General features: G+C 63.3%; 2 protein-coding genes across 4 annotated transcripts in view; one reads left to right on the forward strand and one right to left on the reverse strand.

Moving 5' to 3' along the window:
* Positions 1-13,357: 13,357 nt before the first annotated feature.
* Positions 13,358-16,500, forward strand: PRXL2B (peroxiredoxin like 2B). The gene is made up of 7 exons (XM_036864893.1): positions 13,358-13,517; positions 13,726-13,930; positions 14,598-14,649; positions 15,212-15,275; positions 15,359-15,434; positions 15,726-15,844; positions 16,333-16,500. Exons 1-7 carry the CDS (start codon positions 13,455-13,457, stop codon positions 16,357-16,359), a joined length of 606 nt encoding a protein of 201 aa, XP_036720788.1. The 5' UTR covers positions 13,358-13,454; the 3' UTR covers positions 16,360-16,500.
* A 1,191-nt stretch (positions 16,501-17,691) lies between these two features.
* The window catches only part of MMEL1 (membrane metalloendopeptidase like 1), a 42,388-nt gene continuing 36,593 nt past the window's right edge, over positions 17,692-23,486 (reverse strand). The window contains exons 12-22 of one of the 3 annotated variants that reach the window (XM_036869538.1): positions 22,142-22,270; positions 21,638-21,736; positions 21,147-21,230; positions 20,669-20,772; positions 20,331-20,389; positions 20,031-20,150; positions 19,427-19,560; positions 19,264-19,329; positions 18,627-18,722; positions 18,093-18,169; positions 17,692-18,013 (exon numbers count right to left, since the gene is read on the reverse strand). In XM_036869538.1, the coding sequence (XP_036725433.1) occupies positions 17,914-18,013; positions 18,093-18,169; positions 18,627-18,722; positions 19,264-19,329; positions 19,427-19,560; positions 20,031-20,150; positions 20,331-20,389; positions 20,669-20,772; positions 21,147-21,230; positions 21,638-21,736; positions 22,142-22,270 (1,068 nt within the window). In that variant the 3' untranslated portion in view covers positions 17,692-17,913. Of the gene's footprint in view, positions 18,014-18,092; positions 18,170-18,626; positions 18,874-19,263; positions 19,330-19,426; positions 19,561-20,030; positions 20,151-20,330; positions 20,390-20,668; positions 20,773-21,146; positions 21,231-21,637; positions 21,737-22,141; positions 22,271-23,486 lie in introns of those variants that run through there. The other 2 variants (XM_036869519.1, XM_036869529.1) reach the window with 2 other exon arrangements.

Raw genomic sequence — 23,486 nt, forward strand, 5'->3', positions numbered from 1 at the left:
CTCTTCCTGGTCCCCCAAATCTCGCCCCCCGTTTATTCCCCACCTTCTCCCACGTGGCAGCAGGGCTGAGAAGTGTCCCGCACTGAACCCGACAGTAGGGGGCGTGGGGTCACAGTCTTAAAGGGAGTGTGGCCCCAGACCCCTGCCCACCAGCTCCCTGACCCCGCGGTGGAGGCTAAAGCCCGCCCAGGAGAGAGCGGGGCTCAGGTGTGGGTTTGCTGCCCCCTGGCGTCTCGCGGCCTGGCCCTGCCGCCTGGCAGCTCCCGGGAAGGGAAGGGGCGCCGAGGTCTCTCCCGCGGCGGCGGCGGAGGCGGAGGCGGAGGGCTCCTGGCTCAAGCCTGCCCCAGCCCCGGGTGTGTGCGGGGCACGGTGGGTGGGGACAGGCAGCCTGGGACCGCCCCGGCCTGGGCGGGCCTTCAGGCACGTTCTGGGAAAGGGGTGGGGTTACGCTGAGACCAGAGGGGCGTCACCTTCCGGGAAGCACCGCCCCGTGGGGGGGGGCCAGAGGCCGGCCTCACGCGGAGAGGGACCAGAGAGGAAGGTCAGCGGGCAGGGGTGGGTGGTGACCACAGCAGCCTGCGGCCGCCTTGTAGATGCCGCTGCTGCCTCTGTGTCTGGAGCTGCCCCAGATCATGGAGTCATGAGCCGCTCCCACCCCAATTAAGGTGCCCACCTCTGAGCCCCCTGGTCTACACTCAGGATTCTAGTTACCCTGTCTACCAGCACATCAGTCCTTTGGGGGAGGGGACAGCCCCAATGGGCCATCCCTCTGCCCCATTCCCTGGCATGCAGTAGGTGCTTAATAAATGTGGACTAAACAGAGCATGGCTTTCTGGAGGCTTGAGGAGCCTGGACTCAGGGTAAGGCCGCGCTGGCTCAGGGCCCTCCAGCTTCCCTTCCGGGGGGGAGGGTAGGCAGAGACCCTCAGCCACGCAGCAGGCGACCACTGGGTGCCTGGGCCGCTGCCCCCTGCTCTCCCCCCAGCCCATCTCAGGGCCTTTGCCCAGGGGCAGGGCTGGGGCCTCGGGCATGCCCCCTGCCTCTGGGTCACTTGGGCAGTTGGTCAGTGTGGCTGGCTGGCGAATCCAGGGATCCGATCTGTCCCCTGTCAGATATCTCAGCAGCAATATGGGGCGGGGATCCCCCTGACAAGATGGATTATTCGGGGGTCGATCGAGGGCTGTGCGGAGGACCTTCTGTGGGACACGGGAAGGCAGGTGTGGGAGGTACACGGAGTGGGGAGCGGGAGAGCAGCCCGGCCCTGGGTGTCGCGGCCTCTCCACGGATATGCGTCTGCGTGTCCATTTCACAGGTGGGTGGGGACTCAGGGCTGCCCCACAAATGCTCGAAGGGGCGAGAGAGAAGGAGTGGGGGATGGGGAGCGTCTCACCAGGCTGTTGCCACACCCTGATCTCCGGAGGCCTCAGCCTGCAGAGGCTTGAAGCGGGATCTCGGTTCCCGGACCGGAGATTGAAGCCAGGCCGCAGCAGTGACAGTGTTGAATCCAGGCCCCTAGACCACGAGGGCCAGTGGCCACCGACAAGGCCCTGGCCTGTCTGCTTTGTAGAAATGAATCTCAACAAAGAGACGGAAAGTAGTGACACAAGTAAAGTGTTTATTAGGAGGAAAAATGTACGTGTGGATAGACACATACAGGCCGGCTCAGAGAAAGAGTCGTGCCCTTGGGGTAGTTTGAATCACTTATATGGGGCATTTCTTTCGGTTCCCTCTGGCCAGTCATCTTGCTTTGCCTGGCTCTGAGTCCGTATTTGGTTTATCTCAGGGTCCTCCCCTGTGTGCGTGCGCATCTCTTAGCCAAGATGGATTCTAACACAGAGGCCTATGGGTAGATTGGCATCACCTACTATGGGGTGGCGCTCCCTCCCTCTTGACCCCCAAGGAGCCTTTCTGCGCATCTGTAGTCGGAAAGGTCTCCTTGAGTTCGAGAGTGAGGAATATGTGGTCTCTTTGTCTTTCATCTGAGCAGGGCTCGGCTCCTCCTTGCTCCTGTGATTATCTTTATCTTGGAGTATCTATCCACAGGGGACAGATCCCAGCTGCTCAGCCTGGGGCCCATCTATCTCCTGCCTCAACACCAACATCCCCTTCATTGTCCCAGGTTTTCTTTGTGAAATTACATCCTGTGACCATGTTTAAACAAAGGAGACAGGCCAGGGTGAGCTATCTTTTTTATTTCCTGATGACAAACATGATTATGGGGAAAAACATGTTCAAGGTTCACATTAAAAAAAAAAAGGAAACTATAGCCCTTGAAGACGGAGGATAGGACAGGCACTCCAGGCCCAAGGGGCCTAACCCTCCCAGGTCACCTCCTGGGGGCAGCGTTTCCTGTTTCTGGCCGAGGACCGAAGCTGGCGAAACACCCCGGGTGGCATCTCCGAAGGTGCGAGGTCCACGGCCCGTGAGCTTGGGCACCTGCTGGCCAACTTTTCCTTCACCTCGAGTGCAAACTTCAATTCACAGTGCTTCCCTTATATTTGTATTCTTTTAGTTGAACGTTTTGTTTGGAGATATTCACAGGGAATTGTAAGAAACAACACAGAAGGATCCCATGCACCTTTCACCTGGTTTCCCTGTTAGTAATGTCTCGCAAAATTCTAGTACAGGGATGAGAGCAACGGGCACCGATCGGGTCGAGATACAGAACATTCCATCACCGCAAGGATCACTTCTGCTTTCTTTGGAAAAAAAAAAAAACTTTATTGAATCATTGATTTCAGATAGTGATAAAACATACATACATAATATAAAAGTTACCACCTTAGCCATCTGTAAGTGTACAATTCTGTGGCCTTAAGGACATAAACATTGCTGTGCAGCCATCGCCACCATCCGTCTCTAGAACTTTTTCACCATCTCAGTAGAAACTCTCTCCCCATGAAACCCTCACTCCCCCTTTCCCCTCTCCCGGTGGCCCTGGTGGCCCTTCTTCCACCTGCTGTCTCTGTGAACTTGGCTACTCCAGACACCTCACATACCTGGAATTAGTCGGTACTTGTCCTTTGGTGATGGCTTATTTCACGTAGCCTCATGTCCTCAAGGTTCATCCACCCTGAAGCAGGTGTCAGAGCTTCATTCCTTCTTCTGGGTGAATAACCCTCCCTTGTACAGGGCTGCCATTCTTCTGTGGCTGGATTCCCAGGTGTCTTCCACCTTTTGGTGATGGGGTGACTAATGCTGCTTTGCCACATGGGTGTACAAAGCCCTGGATGTGGCCGGGAAGGGCTGGGCCCGGTTCATTTCCGAACTCCGCAGTCCAGGGCTGAGGGGTGGGGGCCCAGCGTGGAGAGTGGGGAATGGGGGGGTGCAGCGGACAGGGAGTGCCTGGCAGGGCTCCCTTCTGGGGACAGCATGGGGCCCCCCGGGGCTGGCTTGGTGACCCGGCCTTGACCAGCAGTGAATGTTAATCTGTGTCCTGATCAGCCTTTTTCTTGTAAAAAGTGAAACTTACGATTACCAAAACTCACACCATGTGGAAGGGGATAGAGGAGAAAGCGGATGTTGTCTGTGGCAGTCCCCTCTCCGCCCCCCCCCCCATTCCCCCCATCGCCCCCAGCCCCAGCCCCGGAAGCACACCTGGCGTTTTTCAGGACGTGGAGAAGCACAACGCACGCAGGAGGGGTTTCTGTGGTCCACAGCCTCGGCCGGGCCTCTCTGTCCCTCCTGCCATCTCTTGGCCTCCCGGTCCTCATGGCTGGGATGTGTGTGCACACACGTGTGTGTGGATGCTAGCGCACACTCGTGTGGGTGGGTGTCCCAGATCTTTTAGCAAGTCGATCCCCCAGTTCTGCCCCAGGGTGATCACCACAAGCAAGAGGAAGAGTGTCTGTTCATCTTGTTGCTGCTTCACCCAAAGAACCCAGATATTAGCCAGAGCGCTGCAGCCAAGTGCTGGAAGCACACCCACATCCCATAAGGATGCGGTGATGGCCCGGCATGGTGAGGGTGTCCTGGTGAGGGTGTTAGACAGGAATTTGGGGTCTGGGGGTGTGCAGGGTGATTGGGGGAGGGTTCAAGGGAGCAAGCTGTGCTGGATGGAGGACTCCTGATGCCGAGAACTCGGCCTCTGTGCACCGAATCAAATCTCAGAGACAGAGTTTGGGTGAAGTAGAAAAGAATAGCTTTATTGCTTTGCCAGGCAAAGGGGCACAGTGGGCTCATGCCCTGAAAAATTATGTCCCAACCTGGGGGGATTTGAGGAGTCTTATAGCCATGGTCCAAGGGCGGGCTCGCTGTTAAGGATCAGGGTGTGCGCAGGGCCTGCACTCCTTTCATCTGGCCTCAGGTGGTCTCCTCCCTTGTCTCTGCATCCCCTCCCTTCCCTGATTAGCAACTGCTCAAATCTGCCCTTTGGAACTCAGGGAAGGTCACGGAGGCTGGAGTCTATTCCTTACAAACAAGAAACGGGGGACACAGAAAGGCTTCCGTGCCCAGGATCCCCACAGGTTCCTGTTCGGTTTCACTGTCAGGGGCGGGGTACGTCCGTGATGGGGCATCTCAGTACGTCTCATCCAGGACGTCAGTGGATGGAGCGGGGCTGGAGCTGTGGTGTGGAAGGAAGGAGCTGCGGTCACCACATCAGCCTGGTCACTTTTGTGCGGAGACGGTGTCTGAGTTCAGTCTGAGGTCAGACCTGGTCGGCATGTCCTTGCAGGTGTTGACGTGCTGTGACGTGGTTCAGTTCACCGGGAGGGCAGTGATGCTGGCAGAAAGCACCGGGTGGCTTTCCTCCACCTCACCATTGCCCAGCGGATTTGTTCCGAGTGCCCTCTTGATGCCAGGTGCTGGCGACATAGCACTGAGCAGGGGAGAGAGTCCCTGCCCTTGGGGACCGGCGTTCTGCTCGGAGGCTGTTTGCTCTGAATTCACGTGTTGAAGCGCTGACCCCCAGGGTGGCTGGATCTGGAGACAGGGCTCTCAGGAGGTGGGTCCAGTTAAAGGAGCTCGAAAGGCAGGGGCCCTAATCCCGTAAGACTGGTGTCCTTGTACGAAGAGAGACACAGGGATGTGCACAGAGAAAAGGCCAGGTGAGGACGTGGCAAGAAGGCAGCCATCGGCAAGCCAAGGAGGGAGGCCTCAGAACCAACCCTGTGACACCTTGATCTCAGACTTCCAGCCTCCAGACCCGAGAGAAATAAGTTCTCGTTGTTTAAGCCCTCCAGCCCCAGGTACGTTGCCATGGCGGCCCTTGCCACTAACCCCGGCCCCTTCCAGGCAGGCCCCAGCCCTGGTCCAAGCATCCCTGATCGGCTGTCACTCTAGATTATATCTGCCTGCTTCTGAATTTCACGTCCATGCAGCCGTGCAGCCTGGCTCCTTTGGGCCTGGTTCTTCACTCAGCGTAGTGACTGCAAGGTTCCTCCGTGACGCTGTGCGTATCAAAATTCATTTTCTTATTACCGACTAGTATCCCATTGTACGAATATGCCACACTTTGCATATCCACTCACCTGTCTGTCTGGGTGGTTTCCTGCTCCTGGTTATTACCAGGAAAGCTGCTCTGAACTTCTATAAACGAGTTCTGGTGTGGACACGTGGTCTCATTTCTCTTTGTTATTTACCCAGGAGGGGAATTGCTGGGTCCTATGGTAGGTGTGTGTGTAACTTGGTAACAATTTGCCAGTCCGTCGTCCGAAGTGTCCGTTCCATTTTCCATTCCCACCGGGAGTGTTGAGAGTCCCAGCGGCTCCAAATGCTCGTCAACACTTGGTCAGACTTTAATCTCAGCCGTTCCTATGGTTGTGGTTTGGGTTTCCCAGCTGACTAATGACGTTGTGCCTCTTTGCTGGTGCTCTCTATGCATCTTCTCTGGTTTGAAGGATCTGTTCAAATCTCTTGCAAATTGGGTTGTTTGTCTTATTGAGTTGGAAGAATTATATCTTTTGGATCCAAGATATATGTGATGTGAATATTTTCTCCTGGCAGGGGGTTTGCCTTAGCTCCAGCCTCCCTACAGGATGGGCCATGGCCTGCACTGTGTCGCCACCCGCTCCAGGCCTCACCAGGAGTGGGCCCTGCCACATTGCTCAGCACACATCCTTCCTCACCTTGTCCCTCCCACCCCCGCAGGGCTCCTATTCATCCTTCAGAGCCCTGCCTGGCATCTGCTGCCTATAAGTGAGCCTTCACCACATGAAGCTACTCTGGCTTTTAGACTTGGCTTCCTCACTAGACCATTAGCCCCAGGAGGGCAGGGACCAGTCTGCTTTGCCTCTCAGCCCCATGCCCAGCCTGGGGCTGCCACAGAGCAGGGGGAGCTGAGGCTAGCCTGAACGCAGAGGAGAGGAAGGGGAGCCTCCAGAGTGGGGCTTGGGATGCCCCGTCCTCCCGCCCCCCAGGACTGTGGCTCATCTCACAATCTCTCTCCACCCTCAAGACCCTGGAAATCTCCCTCTCAAGAAGAGAGGGGAAATGTGATCAGGGGTTTCCAGGAGTCCATCTGGAGGTGTCTTGACAGGGTGGCCGGGGTGTTGGGTGACACAGTGGGAGAGGCAGCCCCCTGGAGGGCACAGTTGGGGCTGTGGGAGGATCTTGAGGGGACAGCAGGTGATGGGGGCTGGAGTTGGGGCTCCTCCAGCTGCGGTAGAACTGGGATGGGGGAGAGGCTCAGCCTTGTGTCAGGGTCTGTGATCCTGACCGGGCACAGCCCTCCCCTGGGCCCTGAGGGTGCAGGGGGGTCCTTGGCACAGGCTCTGGCTCAGTCAGGAGAGGGGAGAGGAGGCCCTGGGTCCCAGCGCCGCAGTCACACAGGGAAGTGGAAGGAGAGGACCTGGGATGCGGGCTCTGCCTCTATCCCCTCAAGTATAGATCGGGTGCAGGAGCCCCACGGAGCCTCAGACGGACACAGGGCTCTCTGGGGGACACTGTCCGACGCTGCCCTGCCTGCTGATCCTGCGGGCCTGGGGCCGAGGGAGGAGAGGGGACACCCAGCAGGTGACAGCCAGAGATGGGGACACATGGTGAGTGGGGAAGGGCCCTGCCCCAGCCTCCTCCAAGGATGCAGGGTGCCCCTTCCCCTTTACTGGAAATCCCCAGGTGGCCTGCAGGCAGCGGAGAGGTAAATAGCAGGGCAGGAGCCTCAATCTGACAGGCCCTCCCAGGGGGATGGGAGCCTGTGCTGGTGGGCGTCTCACAGGGGCTCCCAAGCTGCTGGGTCACACTTGTCCTCCACCCTGCCTCAGACCCCTGGAGTCTGTGGGACTGGGCTGGCTGTACTGGGGGAAAGGGGCTGGTGGTTAGCTCTGCGTCTGAGCTCTGGGAAGCTTTGCAAACAGGAAGGTAGTCAATCCCCCCCCCTCAACCCCTATGACTGCACCCCTGCCCTGTCCCTTCCCTGGCACCCAGGCTCTCCTCCCCAGGCTCCCCTGGGAATGGAAGTAGGTGGTGACCATGAGGACGTGGTGGCCGCTGGCCAGTTCTACCGGTGTAGCTCCTGCCGGGGGAGATCGAGGCAAAGCTGGCTGACCCCACGTGCCTGCAGCCTGGCGACCCGCGCGCCTGCCGGTGGAGTCCCCACCCTCCCGGCGTCCTGCTCCGGTGTCATGTGAGGTGGGGCTCTTCACACCCTCCTTCTGCAGCCCGGGGGTCCAAGAGGGTGGCAGTGGTGGTCCCCACCCCCAGGCCTGCCCCTGTCCACCAGCTCTGAGGGCAGTGGTGGAGCTGAGAAGCCTGGGTGGGGAGAGCCCCGAGCCCCACTGGACGGGAAGATCGGGGTTTGGGTCTGAGCACAGTTTGCACAGGGGACTCTGGGCAAGGCCCGTCCCTTTCTGAGCCCCTGTCTCCCCTTCAGTGAAATGGAGCAAAAGTACCCAGCCCTGCCGCTTTCCAGGGGCAGGTGGGGTGTGGACAAGGTGGGGAGGCCCTCTGGTCATCGAAGATGGCGAAGTACGCCCTCCCGCACTCCCTCGGACTCCGCAGAGCCGTGCTTGGGAATGCGCAGGAGGAGACAGCCGGACTCACAGCCTGGCGGGGGGAGGGGGGGAACGTGCATGGGGCACACTGCATGGCGGTGGGGACTTCTGTGAGGCTGGGACAGGTAAGGGGAAGCCAAGCTGGGCCCCCTTTGTGGGCTCAGTGCTGTGGGGTCAGAGCACCGGGGGGAGCGCAGATGACCTTTGGGGGGCCACCTGCTTCTACAGGAACAGAAATGTGGCTGCTAATGCACAGGGGTGGGGCCAGGAAGCTGGCACTGGGTGGGGCAGGAGGACCTGTGCCCGGAGACTGCACCAGTGGGGGCCTCACCTCCCGGCTTACACGCCCCTCCCCTCCCCTCCCCCCCCACCCGGCAGCCCGCACCCCCCGCCTGACGCCGGTCTCCCCGCCTCTCCCCTGCACGCAGCCTGCACCCCCGTCTGAGCTGTCGCCGAGGGGGCCTGCTACCCCAGCAGCTGTGGGCCCAGGGGACCCTGGGGGCTGGAGAGCAAACACTTCCTGCCGCAGGCGACCCCTCCTCCCTGGCTTTCTGGGGGACCGCAGCCAGGGTATGAATGGTCCTGTGGAGGGACACGGAGCCACTGCGAGGCGGGGGGCTGCCACCCTGGTGCCCGGTGCCCAAGGCTAACGCTTGCAGCCTGGGGAGACCCCTGAGCCTGTCTGCCTGTCCCACCACCCAGCAGTGTCCCCACTCCTGCCCCCTGGGTGTGCCCCGGTGACCCCTCCCTCCCCATCACGGCCTGGGCCATGTTCCTGTCTGACCTCACGTGGGCCTCTGTCCCCCAGTATCTGGCTCTCCCGGGCTGAGCCAGGCCCTGGCACCCTGTCCCCCTGACCTCAGGAGAGCCAGGCCCACCACCGGCAGAAACTGCCCTCTGCAGGCCCCTGGGCCGCAGCCCCACGCAGGAGTCTCGGGTGAGCTCCCTGCCCTGGCTGCCCCTGGAAAGCCTGGCCGGGACGTGCCCTTGCGGCGGGGCCCTGCAGCAGGCAGCCGACCTCCACCGCAGCCGGCAGCCCCGTCCTGGGTGCTAAGCCCAGATGTTCACGCAGCGGGGCGGAGACCCCTCCTCCCGGCCGGTGTGGCTCCCCTGCCGGTCCAGGTCCAGGCCGTTACTCCTCAGGGAGGGCCCCTGACTGCCAGCCAGAGCCAGCCCTGGAACCAGGGCCCCAGCGCGGCCGCCCCCAGCCCCGGGCCCAGAGCAGCCTGTCTCCCCGGCTGGGCAGGCCTGGGGGCCTCCCCTGCTCTGATGCTCCCGGCTCCCCAGGGCTCAGCAGGCCCAGCACGGGCCAGCAGGGAGGCTGGCATGCTGTCCAGACCACAGGGCCCTGGGCTCCCTGAGGGTGGCGTTCCCACACTGCCAGGCAGGGGGAGCCAAGACCTGAGCGGGGTAGTCGTACTCAGGCGTTCCCGGAGCCTGTCCTGGGTCCACCCGTGGCATCCCTGCAGGGCATGGCCAGAGGCAGGGGCTGCTGCCCCATTTCACAGACAGAGAGACTGAGGCTCGGTGCCATCTCCCTTAGGTGCTGTACCTCCTCCTCCCAGGCGGGCTCCCCTCTGGGCCCTGGCGATGACCCTGGGCAAAAAGGAGGAGGTGGAGGCTGAATGCTGCCCGAGTGCAGCCCTGGAGGGACCCTCTCTGTGGGGCTGGTTTGGGGGTCCAGCACTGTGGGCTGAGGACAGACCCCCCTGCCCCTTTCCTGTCCAGGAGCCCCTCTGTTCACAGCGCCCACCACCAGGGGTGGCATGAAGCCCCTGGCAGGGGGCACAGACGGCAGGAGTGGGCCATGAGCCCCGTAGGGCGGCCCCTGTGACAGAACCAGGCCCAGGTGTCCCAGGAGGGCTCCACGTTCTCCCAGAACGATCTGACTTCCCCCAGCATGCTCACCATGGGGTGGGGAAGAGCCCAGGTGCCTTTAGGTCACTGCGGACGGGGTCATACCTGCTGGGGGTGTCCAGTGATGGGTGGGCTCCCGCCGGCCCTGGACCCCTGGGCTGCAGGGTACCGGGCGAAGCAGCCCTGTAAGGAGTTGCTCCCCGCAACCCCAGGACCCCCATGGCCCACCTCAATGCCTGATCGAGGGTCTGCAGTGCCAAGTCTGTGGCCCAGGTAGGAAAGCTGACCCCAGCCCCTAGATCCTGCTACTGCCCCACCCCCAACACGTGGAGGACCAGGTGCTGCCCCTGGCCCGGCCCCAGCCTGCCTCCTAGGGATGTTCCCTGCCGGGAGCCTTAGACCTCTGTCCACACCTGTCTGACCCCCAGTGGAGGCCAGTGCCTCCAAATGAGGAAATGGAGCAGAACACGACTCTAATTCAGAAATCCCTTCCAAATGTGATAGTCACATAAGGCCACATTCAGGCCCATCCAGTCCAGTCCCAGCCCGGGGAGGGAGGTGCCCTCAGGTCCGTCCTCCGGATGAGCACCTGGGGCTCAGAGGGCCGCGGACTGGGGGGTGGGGCGCCAGGAAGGGCTAGTGGCTGCCCCCTCACAGGGCTGGCTCAGTGCTTGGGCAGCTCAGGAGTGAGGCGGGCTCAGGCCTCTTGCAGTTGATGAGAAGGTGTGTGTGCGGGGGGTCTGCCAAGCCCCCTGAGCAGCGGCCCCTCTCTCTGCTGGGTGGAGTCTGAAGCGAGCTCAGGAGGGGTCCCACCAGCTCCCCTCGCCTCCACACTCGGGCCTGGGGTTGCTGAAGCTGCCAGCAGGCACGGCCCGACGTATCTCAGGCGCCTGCATCCCGGACCCATTTATCAGCAGGTCGGCCCCTCGCAGTGAACTCGGTTTCAGTGTCCTCCACAGCCTCTGCGGTGACATCCGGCAGGGCCTGCAGAGCCTGGAGAGCCGCGTCCACTTCTGCATCCTGCTGGACACACTCACCTCCAGCCCGGCTCCAGCCCCCCAGGTGTCCCAGGGACCCCGTTTCTATGGGAGGAGTTGTGTCTCTCTTCCCAGCTTAGCAGGCAGGGCTGTAGACTAAGGACTCAAGACCATCAGAGGCCTGGGAGCGGCTACCCAGCCCAGCAGCATCACCTCCAGATGGGGGGACAGGTATTAATAACTGGAGGGAGAACCTCCCTTTGGCGGGTCTTCCTGTGAAACAGAGACACACATCAGGAGGAGCCAAACAGAGATGTGGGGCGTCTCCCCAGGCGACTGAGCTTTTCAGAGACAGGCAAGGCCAATGTGGACAGGGCTTCTTGCTGGCCTGACCCCCAGGGGCCCAGGACACATGAAGAGATATAGGCGCAAACCTGCCCACCTCCTCAGTTGCCAAACCCTGGTCCCTAACTCCAATTTGACCATCAGGCACAGACAGGGGGTCAGCACTTCAGAGAGGAGGGTCCCCCCCCACCCCTCAAGGAGCAGGTGCCACAGAATTGGGGTGAGAAGGAACACTGGCCACTGCCCGGCCGGTCTGCTCAGAGCCTGGAACCCGAGACCTCTCTGCACCCTGGGGGACTTGGGGTGAGGACACAGCAAGGATTTGCTGACACACCCTGAGATGGTCGCCGACCTCCCTAATTTGGATATCTTTGCTGAGTACCTGCTCCCTTTTGGGTGTGCATGGGGCGTCCCAAAGGCCAGAGCTGGGTCTACACAGGCCGGATCTTGGTGTCCAGCTGGGACCTGGTGCAGACGAGGAGCCCAGAGTAGGGCAGATAAGAGAAGAAGGGAATAAATGAACGAACCAGTAAAGGAATGAAGGACACTTAGGCTCTGGGTGGGGACACAGCCTTGACAACGGGGCTTCTAACCCTTTATCCCAGTGCCTCTCCCAGCTGTTTGCAGCCTGCCCTGTGCCCCCACTGCCCCCTCAGGGAGGATGGGAGCTCAGAGTTCATGGCTGTGAGTGGGCATCAGGGAGGAAGAGGGCTCCCCATCCTGTCCCCCTACCATTGAGAGATCCCATGACACGGTGGCTCTGGCTCTGTGGGAGGTCCACATCCCTAAGGGGCAAGGAATGCTTGGAGATACTCTTGGGGTCTTCCTCCTCTAGATTTGAGGGATAGAGCGTGGAGGGTCTCGGGGCTGTTACTCCTCGGGACCTGAGCCCTGACAGGACCACAGGCTTTGCTCACCAGGTAGCCTTCTGGTTTTCATGCGTTGCCAATATATTATGACAAGTCCCACAGGAACGACGGGGATGGTAACCACAAGATAAATGCTCCAGGAGGAACATGTCATGCGACGTCGTGCTGCTGGTCCCGGGGTTTGCTTCCATCTCGAAAGGGCTGCTGCACTTTGGAGAGAGGAGAGGCGGGATGTAGAGCAGCACACGTGGCACCAGGATGCCTGATGCTCACAGAGATCCGGGAGGTGCCTCGGCCTCCGGGGGGCTGCACTGCTGGGTTTGGGAACTGTGGCATTTTCCCCTTGTTTCTCCTTCCCTGCTGGGCAAAGGGCCCCCTGCTGCCTGCCCTTTCTGCCTTCAATACCCAGAAACTGAAATCCTTCTCTTTTTGGCGTAGTAACTTGGTTTTGGGGCCTGGACCTTCAGCCACTCCCAGCACCCTCATCCTCCCAGGCCCAAGGGCAGGCTAAGGAGGCAGCAGCACCCCCTTGGGTCTCAGTTTTTTCCCTCTCTCTTGGGAGGTCCTGTGGAATACAGTGTGGTTATCAAGAGGGGGACTCCCCCCTCCCCAAACCCAGGGCAGGCTGCTTGCTGCCCCTTCATTCTCCAGCCTTGTCCAGGGCCTGGAGCTGTCTGTGGGCCCTGGGGAGTGAGGCCGAGTGCCAGGAACCGCAGTCCCTCGGAGGGGGGCGGGCCATGCCCAGGTGGGACCCCGCGGTCCGAGTTGCGTTGCTCCACCCCTCAGCCTCTGTGCCAAGGGCCCTCATCCGTAAGATTGCGTGATACTGAAAGGTGTCAGAGGGCTGTCGCGAGGAAAAAACAAGACAAATTGGCAAGGCACCTAGTAAACTGCTGTTATCCCCTTCGGGTCCCTTTCACCCAAAGTTTGGGGGTTAAAGGCAGATATTTAGCTGGCATGAAATTGACAGTATTTTATGATTAAAGCCAACACGGACGTGTAACTGAGAAAACGCTGCTTTCTCATGGATTTTCAAGATGAAACAAGACCAAGGGAAAAGCTAAGCCCTCGGACTCCTCCACCAGATGGGACCCCCGCCGGAACCCCGGGACCCCTACCGCTCCGTCCCTTATCACTCCCGCACTCCACGACTGACCCCGCCCCAGGCCGGGCGCTGCAGTCTGCGCAGGCGCACCGCGTGCCTGCAGCCCAGACGCCAAGCTCCGCCCACTACCAGCGGCGCCATTGGCTGACGGGCTCATGCATATACAAAATGCGTGACCGGGAGCCTATTTTGCTTACGGGCAGCTGCGGTAGGCGGGGCCGGTGCCGGGGCAGGGGCCAGGGCGGAGGGGGTGGGCCGGGGCGGTGGTCTGGGGGCGTGTCCGGGGCGGAGCCGGGCCGCGCGCAGGACGGAAGGCTGAGCGGACTGCTGGAGAGCGGGCTTGCTGCTGGGATCCGGGGCGGCAGCAGCCATGAGCACGGTGGACCTTTCCCGCGTGGGCGCGTGTGTCCTGAAGCACGCGGTGACCGGGGAGGTGAGGCTGGACGGGCTCAGGGTGGTGGGTGCGCCCCGGCACCTGGCAGCGGCATCCGAGGCCGGCGCCGGGGCACAGGGCGGAGCTGGGGGCGCAGGCTGGGCGTGCGCGGCGCTGGCCGGGGGCACGGGGCGCGGGAGCGGGGTCGGGGGTGAGGACGTGCGCACGGGCGGTGGTCCGGCAGCGCCCCTCACCCGCCCCGGCGCAGGCCGTGGAGCTGCGGAGCTTGTGGCAGGAGCAGGCGTGCGTGGTGGCCGGCCTGCGGCGCTTCGGCTGCATGGTGTGTCGCTGGATCGCCCGGGACCTCAGCAGCCTGAAGGGGCTCCTGGACCAGCACGGCGTGCGCCTGGTGGGCGTGGGGCCCGAGGCCCTGGGCCTGCAGGAGTTCCTGGACGGTGGCTACTTCGCGGGAGGTGCCTGCACTCCCCACCCTCCTCCCCCTGCAGCACACACCTTCCCCCCACAACTGCCCAACCCGCCCTGAGACCCCTCCTCAAACTCAGGGCATTCGCTGCCTCCTTCTTGCCCAGCCTAGGCCCTTCTCTCTCCAGGAGCGGCCTTGATAGGCTCCTGTGTCCCCTCCCCTTCCCTCCCCGCCCCTCCCCTCCCTTCTCCGGCTGTGGCCTCTACCCGCCTGCCCCAGACATGATGTTCTTCCCACTGTGGAGGGCTCAGTGGTGACTCTGGCCTGCAATCCAGGCCAAAGGTCTTTACTGGGTCAGCTGCCAGCTCCTTGCCTCCCCAGGAGCCAGATTCTGAACTTCCCCGATGCTTTCCCCAAGGAGTATCTGGGACCAGAGCCCAGGCTGCGCTGCCTCCCGACCCCACCCCGCTGGACCCCTCCCCTCACAGAGCCCTGGGCCCAGTGGCAGAGTCCAGACAAGTCCTGCTTCTCCCTTTCCACCTGTACCTCTGGGCCTCTGCCTCTCCTCTAACGATGGGGACAGTCAGCCCTGCTCTGCCCCTCCTGGTCCTTAGTGGGCGAGCTGGGTACCAAGGGTGGACAGAAGGGCGGATGTAGGAGGGTGAGCCAGGGGGGCAGGTGGCCTGGGGCGCCCACCTGTGGCCTCTGCTTTTCAGAGCTCTACCTGGATGAGAGCAAGCAGTTTTACAAGGAGCTGGGCTTCAAGCGGTGAGCTGGGGGCTCGGGGCGCCACCGCTCCCTTCTTCCTCTTCTCCCCTCCCGCCTCTCCCTGGCCACGCGGGCTCTGGGGGCATCCACTGCTCCAGCCAGCCCTGCCGGGCTCTCTTTTGGGTGCCGAGTGTCTATTATGGGCTGTAGGTTAGGCTTCTCACCCAGGGCCTCCCCACAGCTGGCTGCAGAGGGCACCCGGGCCTAGCGCTCCAGTCAGGGGCCGCCCTAGCCACCTCGGTGCATCTGCCACAGGCTGGCCGCCTCGTCTGATTGGCAGTGCCAGCTGAGCGAGAACCCCCGGGCTCACCCAGTCCGCACTCCCCACACCCTCTGTGGGGCCCCAGGCCTGCCAGCCCACGGGCTGGGTGCCCCATGGCTCTGGCAGCTGCTCCTGGCTGGGCCAGCTGCTGGCCTGGCTGCCCCGTGCCTCCTGAGCCCCTGGTGAGATGGGGTGGGGCCTGCTTGTCGGAACTGGTCTGTGCAGAGACTGGGGGCAGGCGCTGGGGCTCGGTCTTTGGTGCAGGGTCAGAGCTTGGACAAGCCAGCTGTGTCTTGGCAGGTACAACAGCTTGAGCATCCTGCCGGCCGCCCTGGGGAAGCCTGTTCGTGACGTGGCCGCCAAGGTTTGTGACGGCCAAGGTCGTGTGGGACTCAGGTGCAGGGGCTTCTGTCTAGGACTGACCTGGGCCTGCTCCCCTCCCCCCAGGCCAAGGCTGTCGGCATCCAGGGGAATCTCTCCGGGGATCTGCTGCAGAGCGGAGGGCTGCTGGTGGTTGCCAAAGGTGGGCCAGGGGAGGGGCGTCAGGGGCCACCACGTGGTCACGGGGTCGGGGGTGCGGGGCCGCATACTCAAGAAGGTCTTGATGAACTTGACCCTGCCCTGCCCCTCCCTCCCTCTGGCTTATTGATCTCGGCACAGTTACCCCCTTGGTGGAGTGGCCCAGCTCTGAGTGTCATCCTAGCTGGGCGGGGTGTGGCCAGAAGAGCTCACTCATCTCAGTGTAACCAGGTGGGGTAGTGGCCACACAGGGGCACCCTGACGACCCCCCCACCCCCACCCCCGCCGGCTGCAGGTGGTGACAAAGTGCTGCTACACTTTGTCCAGAAGTCTCCAGGTGACTACGCCCCCCAGGAGAGCATCCTGCAGGCCCTGGGCATCTCTGCGGAGGTCTGTACCAGTGAGCCGCCCAAGGTGAGCCCAGGCCTGGGGCGGGCACCGGGCTAAGAATGCCCCCCCACCCCCCCACCGACTCCCCTGGGTTGAGCACTTGCTGTGGCCAGATGCTGAGCTGGACCTTGTTGGCTTTAGGTGATTCTGGGCTCACAGCAGCCCCAGGATGTCACTGCCACCCCACTTTGCGGTGACGGGCCAGGGGCAGGGTGGCCAGATGGGCAGGCACAGCAGGGCCCTCTCCAGGGGACAGGGGGCTGGTCAGGGGCTGCAAGGCAGAGGAGGGGCCCGTCCTCTCCGCCTGGGAGGGCTGGGGTTTGTCCCAGGTGACCGTTGCCCACGTTAGTTTAGCATGGTGCTGGTGGCCTCCCTCCTGTGCCCCGAATGGAGGGGACTGTCCAGCACACTCCTTCTCTTCCACTTGGGCCACAGACCCCTGGAGGGTGGGATCAGCTGCTCTTGGCCCAGGGAGTGTGGCCAGGCTGATGGGGCCTCTGCTGGCTCCGCAGTGTGATGAGGAGGCGTGCTCAAGGTGAAGGCCCCGGGCCTCCAAGGATCTGGGCGGCGTCTCCTGCCCTGGGCACACTGGGAGTTGGATGTGAACAAATTCCAGAATCTCTGGGCTGGGGCTGAACTCTGCCTGGTCTGCAGGCAGCGATGAGCATTAAACTGCAGTTTCTGGACAGTGTTTCTTCATTGCCTCTGAATCTTGCGTCCTTGGCAGCCCTGGCCACCCCGGCCTTGATCGCTCTTGGTTGCATCCAGGCCAGGGGGGCGGTCATGCATCCCGAGGCGTCACCTTCCCCGCTAGCAGAGTCGCTTTCCCTGGTGGGTTGGTGGTGGTGGACGCGCCCCTGCAGCCTCCCTGGAGACCTCAGGCCTTTGGCACATGTAGGTCAGGGGGTCTGAGCACAGGTCCACGGTGTGGGAGACGAGAGTGGGATGGGCTCCGTCTCATAGTGAGGAAACTCCCCAAGCCCCAGGCGGGAGCCTGGCCTGGAGGGGTGGGGGTCAGAGCTCACGTCCAGTGGGAGCTAATGGTTTCCGGGGAGGAGATGGTTTCCATTCCACCCGCTGGAGTCTGGTGGACAGTCGGGGACTTTTAGGGAAAGGGCTGCTCTGCCGGCAGGCCCTTTACTCACGTGAGACTTGTCACGTGCGCCCCGCTGGGGGTGGGGGCTAGCCTGGAGGGATTGTCCAGCTCCCCCGATGCCCCTGTCACGAGAGGGGGAGGTGACAAGCACCTCAAACCTAACAGGTTTAGAGCAGAACTCCTGTCCTGCCCCGTCAGGAGCTCTCTCGTCTGAGTTCAGATGACTTTCTCAGCACCCTCCATGCCCCCTGGTCCAGACCTGGACAACCACAGTGGCCTTCTAGCTGGCGTCCCAGCGTCCCCGGCCCCCAACAGAGTCTCTGTGGTCATTTAAAAACTCAGGGCAGGTGACAAGGTTTAACCCCTCACTGGCTTCCAGTTACACAAAACCCAAAACCCAGATTCTGGGCTGCAGCTCGGATCCCCCCGCCCCCCTCCTGGAACTCGGCTCCTTCCTGGGTCAGGAGCCCCTCTCCCTGCCTGAACTGTGACCCCCGAGGGCGGGCATTTGGGAGGCATCGTGGTCATTGCTGTGCCCCCAGCACAGAGACCCTGGGGAGATTGTCAGGAGCGCCCTACCATTTCCTCACTTGGCCACCAGCAGTCAGCGGCAGGTGCAGCGGGAGAGTGGGGCACTTTCTCAGGTACTGTCACCCCGACGGCCGGCCCCGGGCCCTGCTACACAGACAAGGCAGCCGACTGCTTTAAAGCGTTTACTTAGCTCAAGTCTGAAGCTCGTGGACATCTGAGGAGGACGCGCTTTGGAGAGCGGGCAGAAGACCGATAACTGTGTCTACAGGGCTGCGGTGGGCGGTGTAGACCCTCCCGGGCGGGCGCGGAGGGGGCTCAGGGCCGGGTCGCGCTCCAGGCCGGGCGCGGCGCGGGTGGGTCGGCCGCCGGGAGCGGGGCGCACGCCGGGTCCCCGCTGGCAGCACTGTCTCCGCGCGGACGGGACACCTTGGGTGGGCGTGGGCCGCGCAGCGCGGCTCGGCCTTGGCTACCAGACGCGGCATCGCACCTTCGGGTGCATGGGGGAGCCCCGCGCGCAGTGGAACGCGTCCGCGAAGGCGGCCAGGTTCTGCAGCGAGCCCAGCACCCTGCGGGTGGACGGAGGGGCCTGAGACGGCGCCGGCCCGGGCCCGGGCGCGGGGCGCGGGGGCGCGGGGGGCCACTTGCCTGTACTTTAGGGGGCTGTGGACGTCAGTCTTGATGGACTGGATGGCGAACTCGGGCCGGTAGGAGCCGCACCACACCTGTGGGCGCACGAGGGGCGTGGCCGCGGGACTTGGAGGAGGCGCGGGGCGGGGGGGGGGGGGTGGCGTGCAGGGGCATGGAGGACCAGAGGGCATCCTGGAGGGGGCGGCGCGGGCCTGGGGAGATGGGTGCCCCTAGGGCTGTGGCGCGGAGGGAGTGCGTCCTGGTTCCTCTCTGGGCACAAAGGAGTCCCGCCAGGGCCCCCGCTGCTCCTTCTTGGGTCGGGGGAGGGAAGCCAGCGGGTCGCCCTGCTCCTTCCACAGCAACATCTGAATCTTCCCCAGCTCCCACGCCGCCACCATCCTTTCCCTCCAGGAAGCCTTCCTGGCGCACTGGTTCTGGTTCTGCCTGGCTTGCCCGCCAGGGTGTCCCTGGAGGCGTGCGTTCGTGGGGGCTCGCCAAGGACGCAAGCGGGGAGCCGGTTTGCAGCCAGTGGGGCAGGGGACTGTCTCGCACCTGTGCGTAGCTGATGAAGAACAGCTGCTCGTAGGTCAGCTCCAGTCCCGGCAGCTGCTGGTCCCTGCCGCCTTCCGCCACCCACTTCAGGTAAGCCTGCAGGCACCAAACGGGTGCTGGGCCAGGGCCTGCCCTCCTGGGGGCAGCACCGGGCTGGCCAGGACTCCGGGGTCCTTGGATCGGGGCGGAAGGGAGGTCTGGCTTCCGGGCCTCCTCCGGTGGGGGTCCTGCCCCTGCAGCGTGGGGCCTCTGAGAACCCCAGGGACCATCTGAGCGCCGACCCCGGGCTCGGTGGGAGCCCACGGCCCGGGCAGCCCGCCCCATGAATGAGCGCCCGACACCCAGTGCCCGAGGCTGCTGGTGCAGGGGTGTCGCTGAGGCTGGCGGGCGTGCAGTGACTGTCACTGCCTTACTTGGCAACGGACAGTGGTCTCCCCAGAGCGCGGAGGCCTCAGCTAAGGTTGGGGTAAAGTGTGGGCCTGCCCGCCTGTGGCTGGCAGGCCCCCCCAGGGCTCTGCCGCCTCCCCGTCACACAGAGAAGGGTCCCAGGACCTGCCTGGGCTTGGGAGGGGGTCAGTCCCTGCCTGGACCTGGTTGCCCCCCACGCCACCTCCTCGGGGGCCCTGCTTGGACGCACCTTGTAGGCCTGCCGCACTCCTCCATTGTCTGCGATGTTTTCCCCGAGGGTACTGAAGCCATTGATCTGCAGGCGGGAGACAGGATGGCGGGGGCGCCCGGGCTCCCCTCCTCCGCCCTCCCCCAGGCCAGGGCTGCGGTGTGTCCGGGCCGTGGCCACTCACGTTCTGGTCGTCGGCCAGGTCCCAGGAGTAGTTGCCATACTGGTAGACCATGCACTCCGACCGCTTGCGGAAGTGCTGGGCCGAGAAGTTACTCCACCAGTCCATCATGTTGCCATTCTTGTCGAAGTTCCGGCCTGGATGGGGGCGGGGGGCTGCCCACGAGGCCCGGCCTGCCCAGCGCCAGCCTCTCCCCCACGTCCTCCCGGGAACCCCGGTGTCTAGAGCTCACGTGAGCAGAGAATGGGCCCCCTGTCACGGGGCTGCTCGGGCCCTGGGGGACGGAAGGCTTCAGTGGTGTCCATGCCATCCCCCAGGTCAGGGCCTGGGGTCTTGGGTCACAGGACCCCAGAGGCACCGTGGACTAAGGACCCGTGCGGTGGCGTCCATGCTCTCTAAACCCCAGGGGAGGGGAGCACTGGGCCCTGGGGACACGGGGCTGCCCTCAGAAGGTTTCGGAGGTCTAGCCCTATGGGAAAGCCAGCCTCGGTGGCAGCGGGAGGCCCCTGGAACCGGGCAGGAACCAGGCAGGGGGCCCCCGCGCAGCGGTGGGCGGGGTGTGTTTGTGACTGGAGGTGCAGCTCTGACCCCCCAGGCAGCCCCGTACCGTTGTCATCAAAGCCATGGGTGATCTCGTGCCCAATCACCATCCCGATGCCCCCAAAGTTCAAGGCCTGTGGTTGCTCCTTGCTGAAGAAAGGGGGCTGGAGGATCCCGGCGGGAAACACTGTGGTGGGGAGGCGGTGGGGGACGGAATGAGCTGTGGGTGGGCACACCCAGGCGTCCTGTCATTTAACCTCACAGCCGGGGAGGTAAAGGTTATGATCCCCTGCCCCATTTTACAGAGCAGAAAACCTAGGCTCCGAAGGCAAGAGGGCAGGGCTCGTGGGGGGCGGGGTGAACATACCAATCTGGTTTCGGTTTGGGGAGTAGAACGCATTCACCACGGCGGCCCCGATGTTCCAGCTGTGATAGACAAGTGGGTCATTCAGAGCCCAGGTCTCCCGGGCCTGCCCTCCAGGTCCCCCTACTCGGCTGACCAGAGCCCACCCTGACCCATGCACAGCGGTCATGCCACGAGGCCAGCACGGCCAACGGCCAGGGCAGGGTCTAGGCCACTCCAAAGCCCTGGCTTCTCCCTGGGACCCCACAAGCAGAGGGCGGGTGCAGGGGGGCTCTGAGTCAGACCCACCGCCCTCCCCCGCTGGCCCATTTCCCCCCCTCCCCCATGCCATCCCCACTCACAGGTTTTGGTCCACCTTCTCCCGAAGCTTCTTGAGGCTCCGCTGGGCGCCAGCCTTGAGATTCTGCAATCCGTTCTCAAAGTACAGGTGCTCCGAGAAGTTCAGCTACAGGAGACGGGTGGGCATGCGTGTGGGGTCCTCGAGGGGCCCGGGGGTAAGGGAGGTCAAGGGCGGCTGGGGACTGGCCTCAGGACTCGCCAGGCAGTCCCAAATGTGGCCCACAGGCTCTGGCTGCAGGTGGATTAGGGGCCAACCCCGGCTCTGTGCACTTACTGGGCGAGATCCAAGGCCCTCCCGGCCGTGGTTTCCCCACTTGTAATGGAAAGTGATGCTAGAGCCCCTAGAGCATGTGGCCAGGTGGCTGAGTTATGTACGGAATCCACCCCCGCTAGTTGAGGGCCCAAGGTCCTTGCGGGCTGGTTCAGGGGCGGGTTGGGTCGGGGCGAGGGGACAGGTGGGCTGTCTGGGGTGGCACGCACATTGGAATACTCCTCGTCCAGGTGCTTGTTCCCCTCCTCCAGGATGTAGTCGGGATACCCAATCTGCTCCCGGATGCTCATGGCCTAGGGACGAGAGGGGGGCCGGTCCATGCCCGCCCCACTGTGGGCATCCTGGCATTGCCCCCGCCACGTGGGTAAGGGGCTAAGGGACTCGCCCTCCTTGCAGGCTGTGGGGAGGCTAATGGGGACAGAACGTGGAAGGGTGAGTCCGACCTTCGCACCCGGCCGCCAGCCAGGGGTCTGGTGGGGAGGGGCCGAGCAGAGCTGCTTGGCTGCTGTCTGTCACACTAGCCCGGAGGGGCTCCTGCTCCCTGTGGCCGTGGCCGCCCCCACCCATTGCGGGGGTGCTGGGGGGGGTCTCACCTCTGCCCACAGCCCCTTCCCGAGCGAGCCCCCCACCCCCCAGGCGGTGGCGATGATTACCCTGTGCCCCTCGCACTGGGGCCACCCTCCCCCAGCCTCCTGCCCACCTTCTCCTGGGCCTTCTTCTTGGATGACTCATCCATCCAGCTCAGCTCGTCCAGGGTCTCCACGAACACTGCCCGCAGCTTGTCGATGAGCTCTCCGACCTGGGGGGAGCGCATGACCCTGGCGCCTGGCTGATCGGCCCTGGGGTCTCTGCAGGGGGCCACTCCGAACGTGATGGGGGGTTGGGGGCGGGATCTGACCCCCTGGGACAGGGTCCCCACGGCAGCACTTTGTCCTGGGTGGGCCTAGGGCCTGCCAGGCCCTGGACTCACGCCTCGTACAACTTGTCCCCTTCCCAGGCAGGCCCGCGGGGCTGGGGGTCGGGGCCGATAGCTGTTGGGGGGCCAGAGGCCTGGGGCGGGCAAGGCTTCCCCGCATCCCGCTGTGTGATGGGGCGCCGGGCAAACACGTGCTCCCCGGTACCGCTGAGCACACAGGCGCTGCTGGGGCGAGAGGTGCCACGGGCTGGTGTCCCCTGGCCCAGGGTGGGGTCGCCAGACACGTACCACATTCTTGCTGTCCCCGGGGAAGGCCTCCTTGACGTAGAGTGAGCCCACGGCGCTCTCCATGTTACTGTTGACGTAGCTGACGCACTCCCGCCAGCGCACCTCCTCTACCGTCGTGCCGTACAGCGCCTGGCACGTTTCATTTCACCACGTTTACCAACGTCTGCTTCCCTGGCCTTGGCCCCAGCGTGCCCAGGGGCCAGTGGGGGACATTGGTGAACTCAGACACTCCCTTTGAACACCACCCCTGGTGTGGGAGGACCGGGTGTGCAGTTTGGAGGCCTGGACTCCCGGCCCAGGCCGACCCCGGGGTGTGGGTGCCCTGCCCGGTCCCGAGTTCCTCCTTGTCCCCTGTCCCTGCCACCCTGGCCTGGCTGTCTGGCCGACTCGGCTCTCAAGGACTCCAGCCCTACCCCAAAGCACAGGCTGGCGTTGACCTTGGGGGCCTTGTCTAGCTCAGCCGTGAGCCGCCAGCTGTCTGGGCCCTGGTTTTCCCATCTCCAGAATGACGATGAGAATGTGTGCCCGTCTGTCCCTGGGGACACGGCACAAGATGGAAATGTGTCCCCCGTCAGATTTCTGGCCCCACATCTTGGCCCCCTCGGAGCTCCGCCCAGCATCTGGCCACACGTTCCGGGGCTGTGGGGTTTGCTGCCTCTTCGGAAGTCAGTGTGACTCATTCTCTGTCCTCTGCGCTCTGGGCTTCAGCTCCCTGCTCCATGCTTGGCTCGTAGTGTCCTCAGCCCAAGACGGCAAAGCAGGAGGCCTGATCGCCACAACCTGTTCTGCCACCATCTCCCCGATCGGGGCCGGACCTCTGCCCACCCCATGTCCCTGGTGAAGAACCTCAGAGGCCCCCGACTCCCCCGTTCCTCATCCCCCCCCCATCCACACCTCAACTGCCTGTCGTCAGCACCTCCATCTAGTGCCGACGCCCTGGTCTACCCTCCCCCCCCGATGATGGCACCTGCCTCCACTCGGCCTGTGCCCCCGCAGCAGCCAGAATGACCACACCAGCAGGGCATCGGACTGTGGTTCCCACTCTTAACACCCCAGTGGCTCTCAGTGCACGTGGAATCCGCATGCTGCTCTGGCCCATGGTTGCCTCCCCCTCCTCCGCGACCTCATCTCCTCCCTTCCCCAGTGTGACCCTGGGGTCCCTGCCCCAGGACCTCTGCACTAGCTGTTTCTGCTCCTGGGAATCTGGCCTGGGTCATTCGCGCCTTGAGGTCTCCGTGGTCACTTTCACAGAGAGGCTCTCCCTGCCCTCACCCCTCCCCTCACATCCGACTTGCTGGTCTTGAAAGAGCAGATTGTGCTTTGTCGATGGCTTATCGTTAGGCCG

This window comes from Balaenoptera musculus, chromosome 1, assembly GCF_009873245.2.
Source record: "Balaenoptera musculus isolate JJ_BM4_2016_0621 chromosome 1, mBalMus1.pri.v3, whole genome shotgun sequence".
NCBI classification, from domain to species: domain Eukaryota; kingdom Metazoa; phylum Chordata; class Mammalia; order Artiodactyla; family Balaenopteridae; genus Balaenoptera; species Balaenoptera musculus.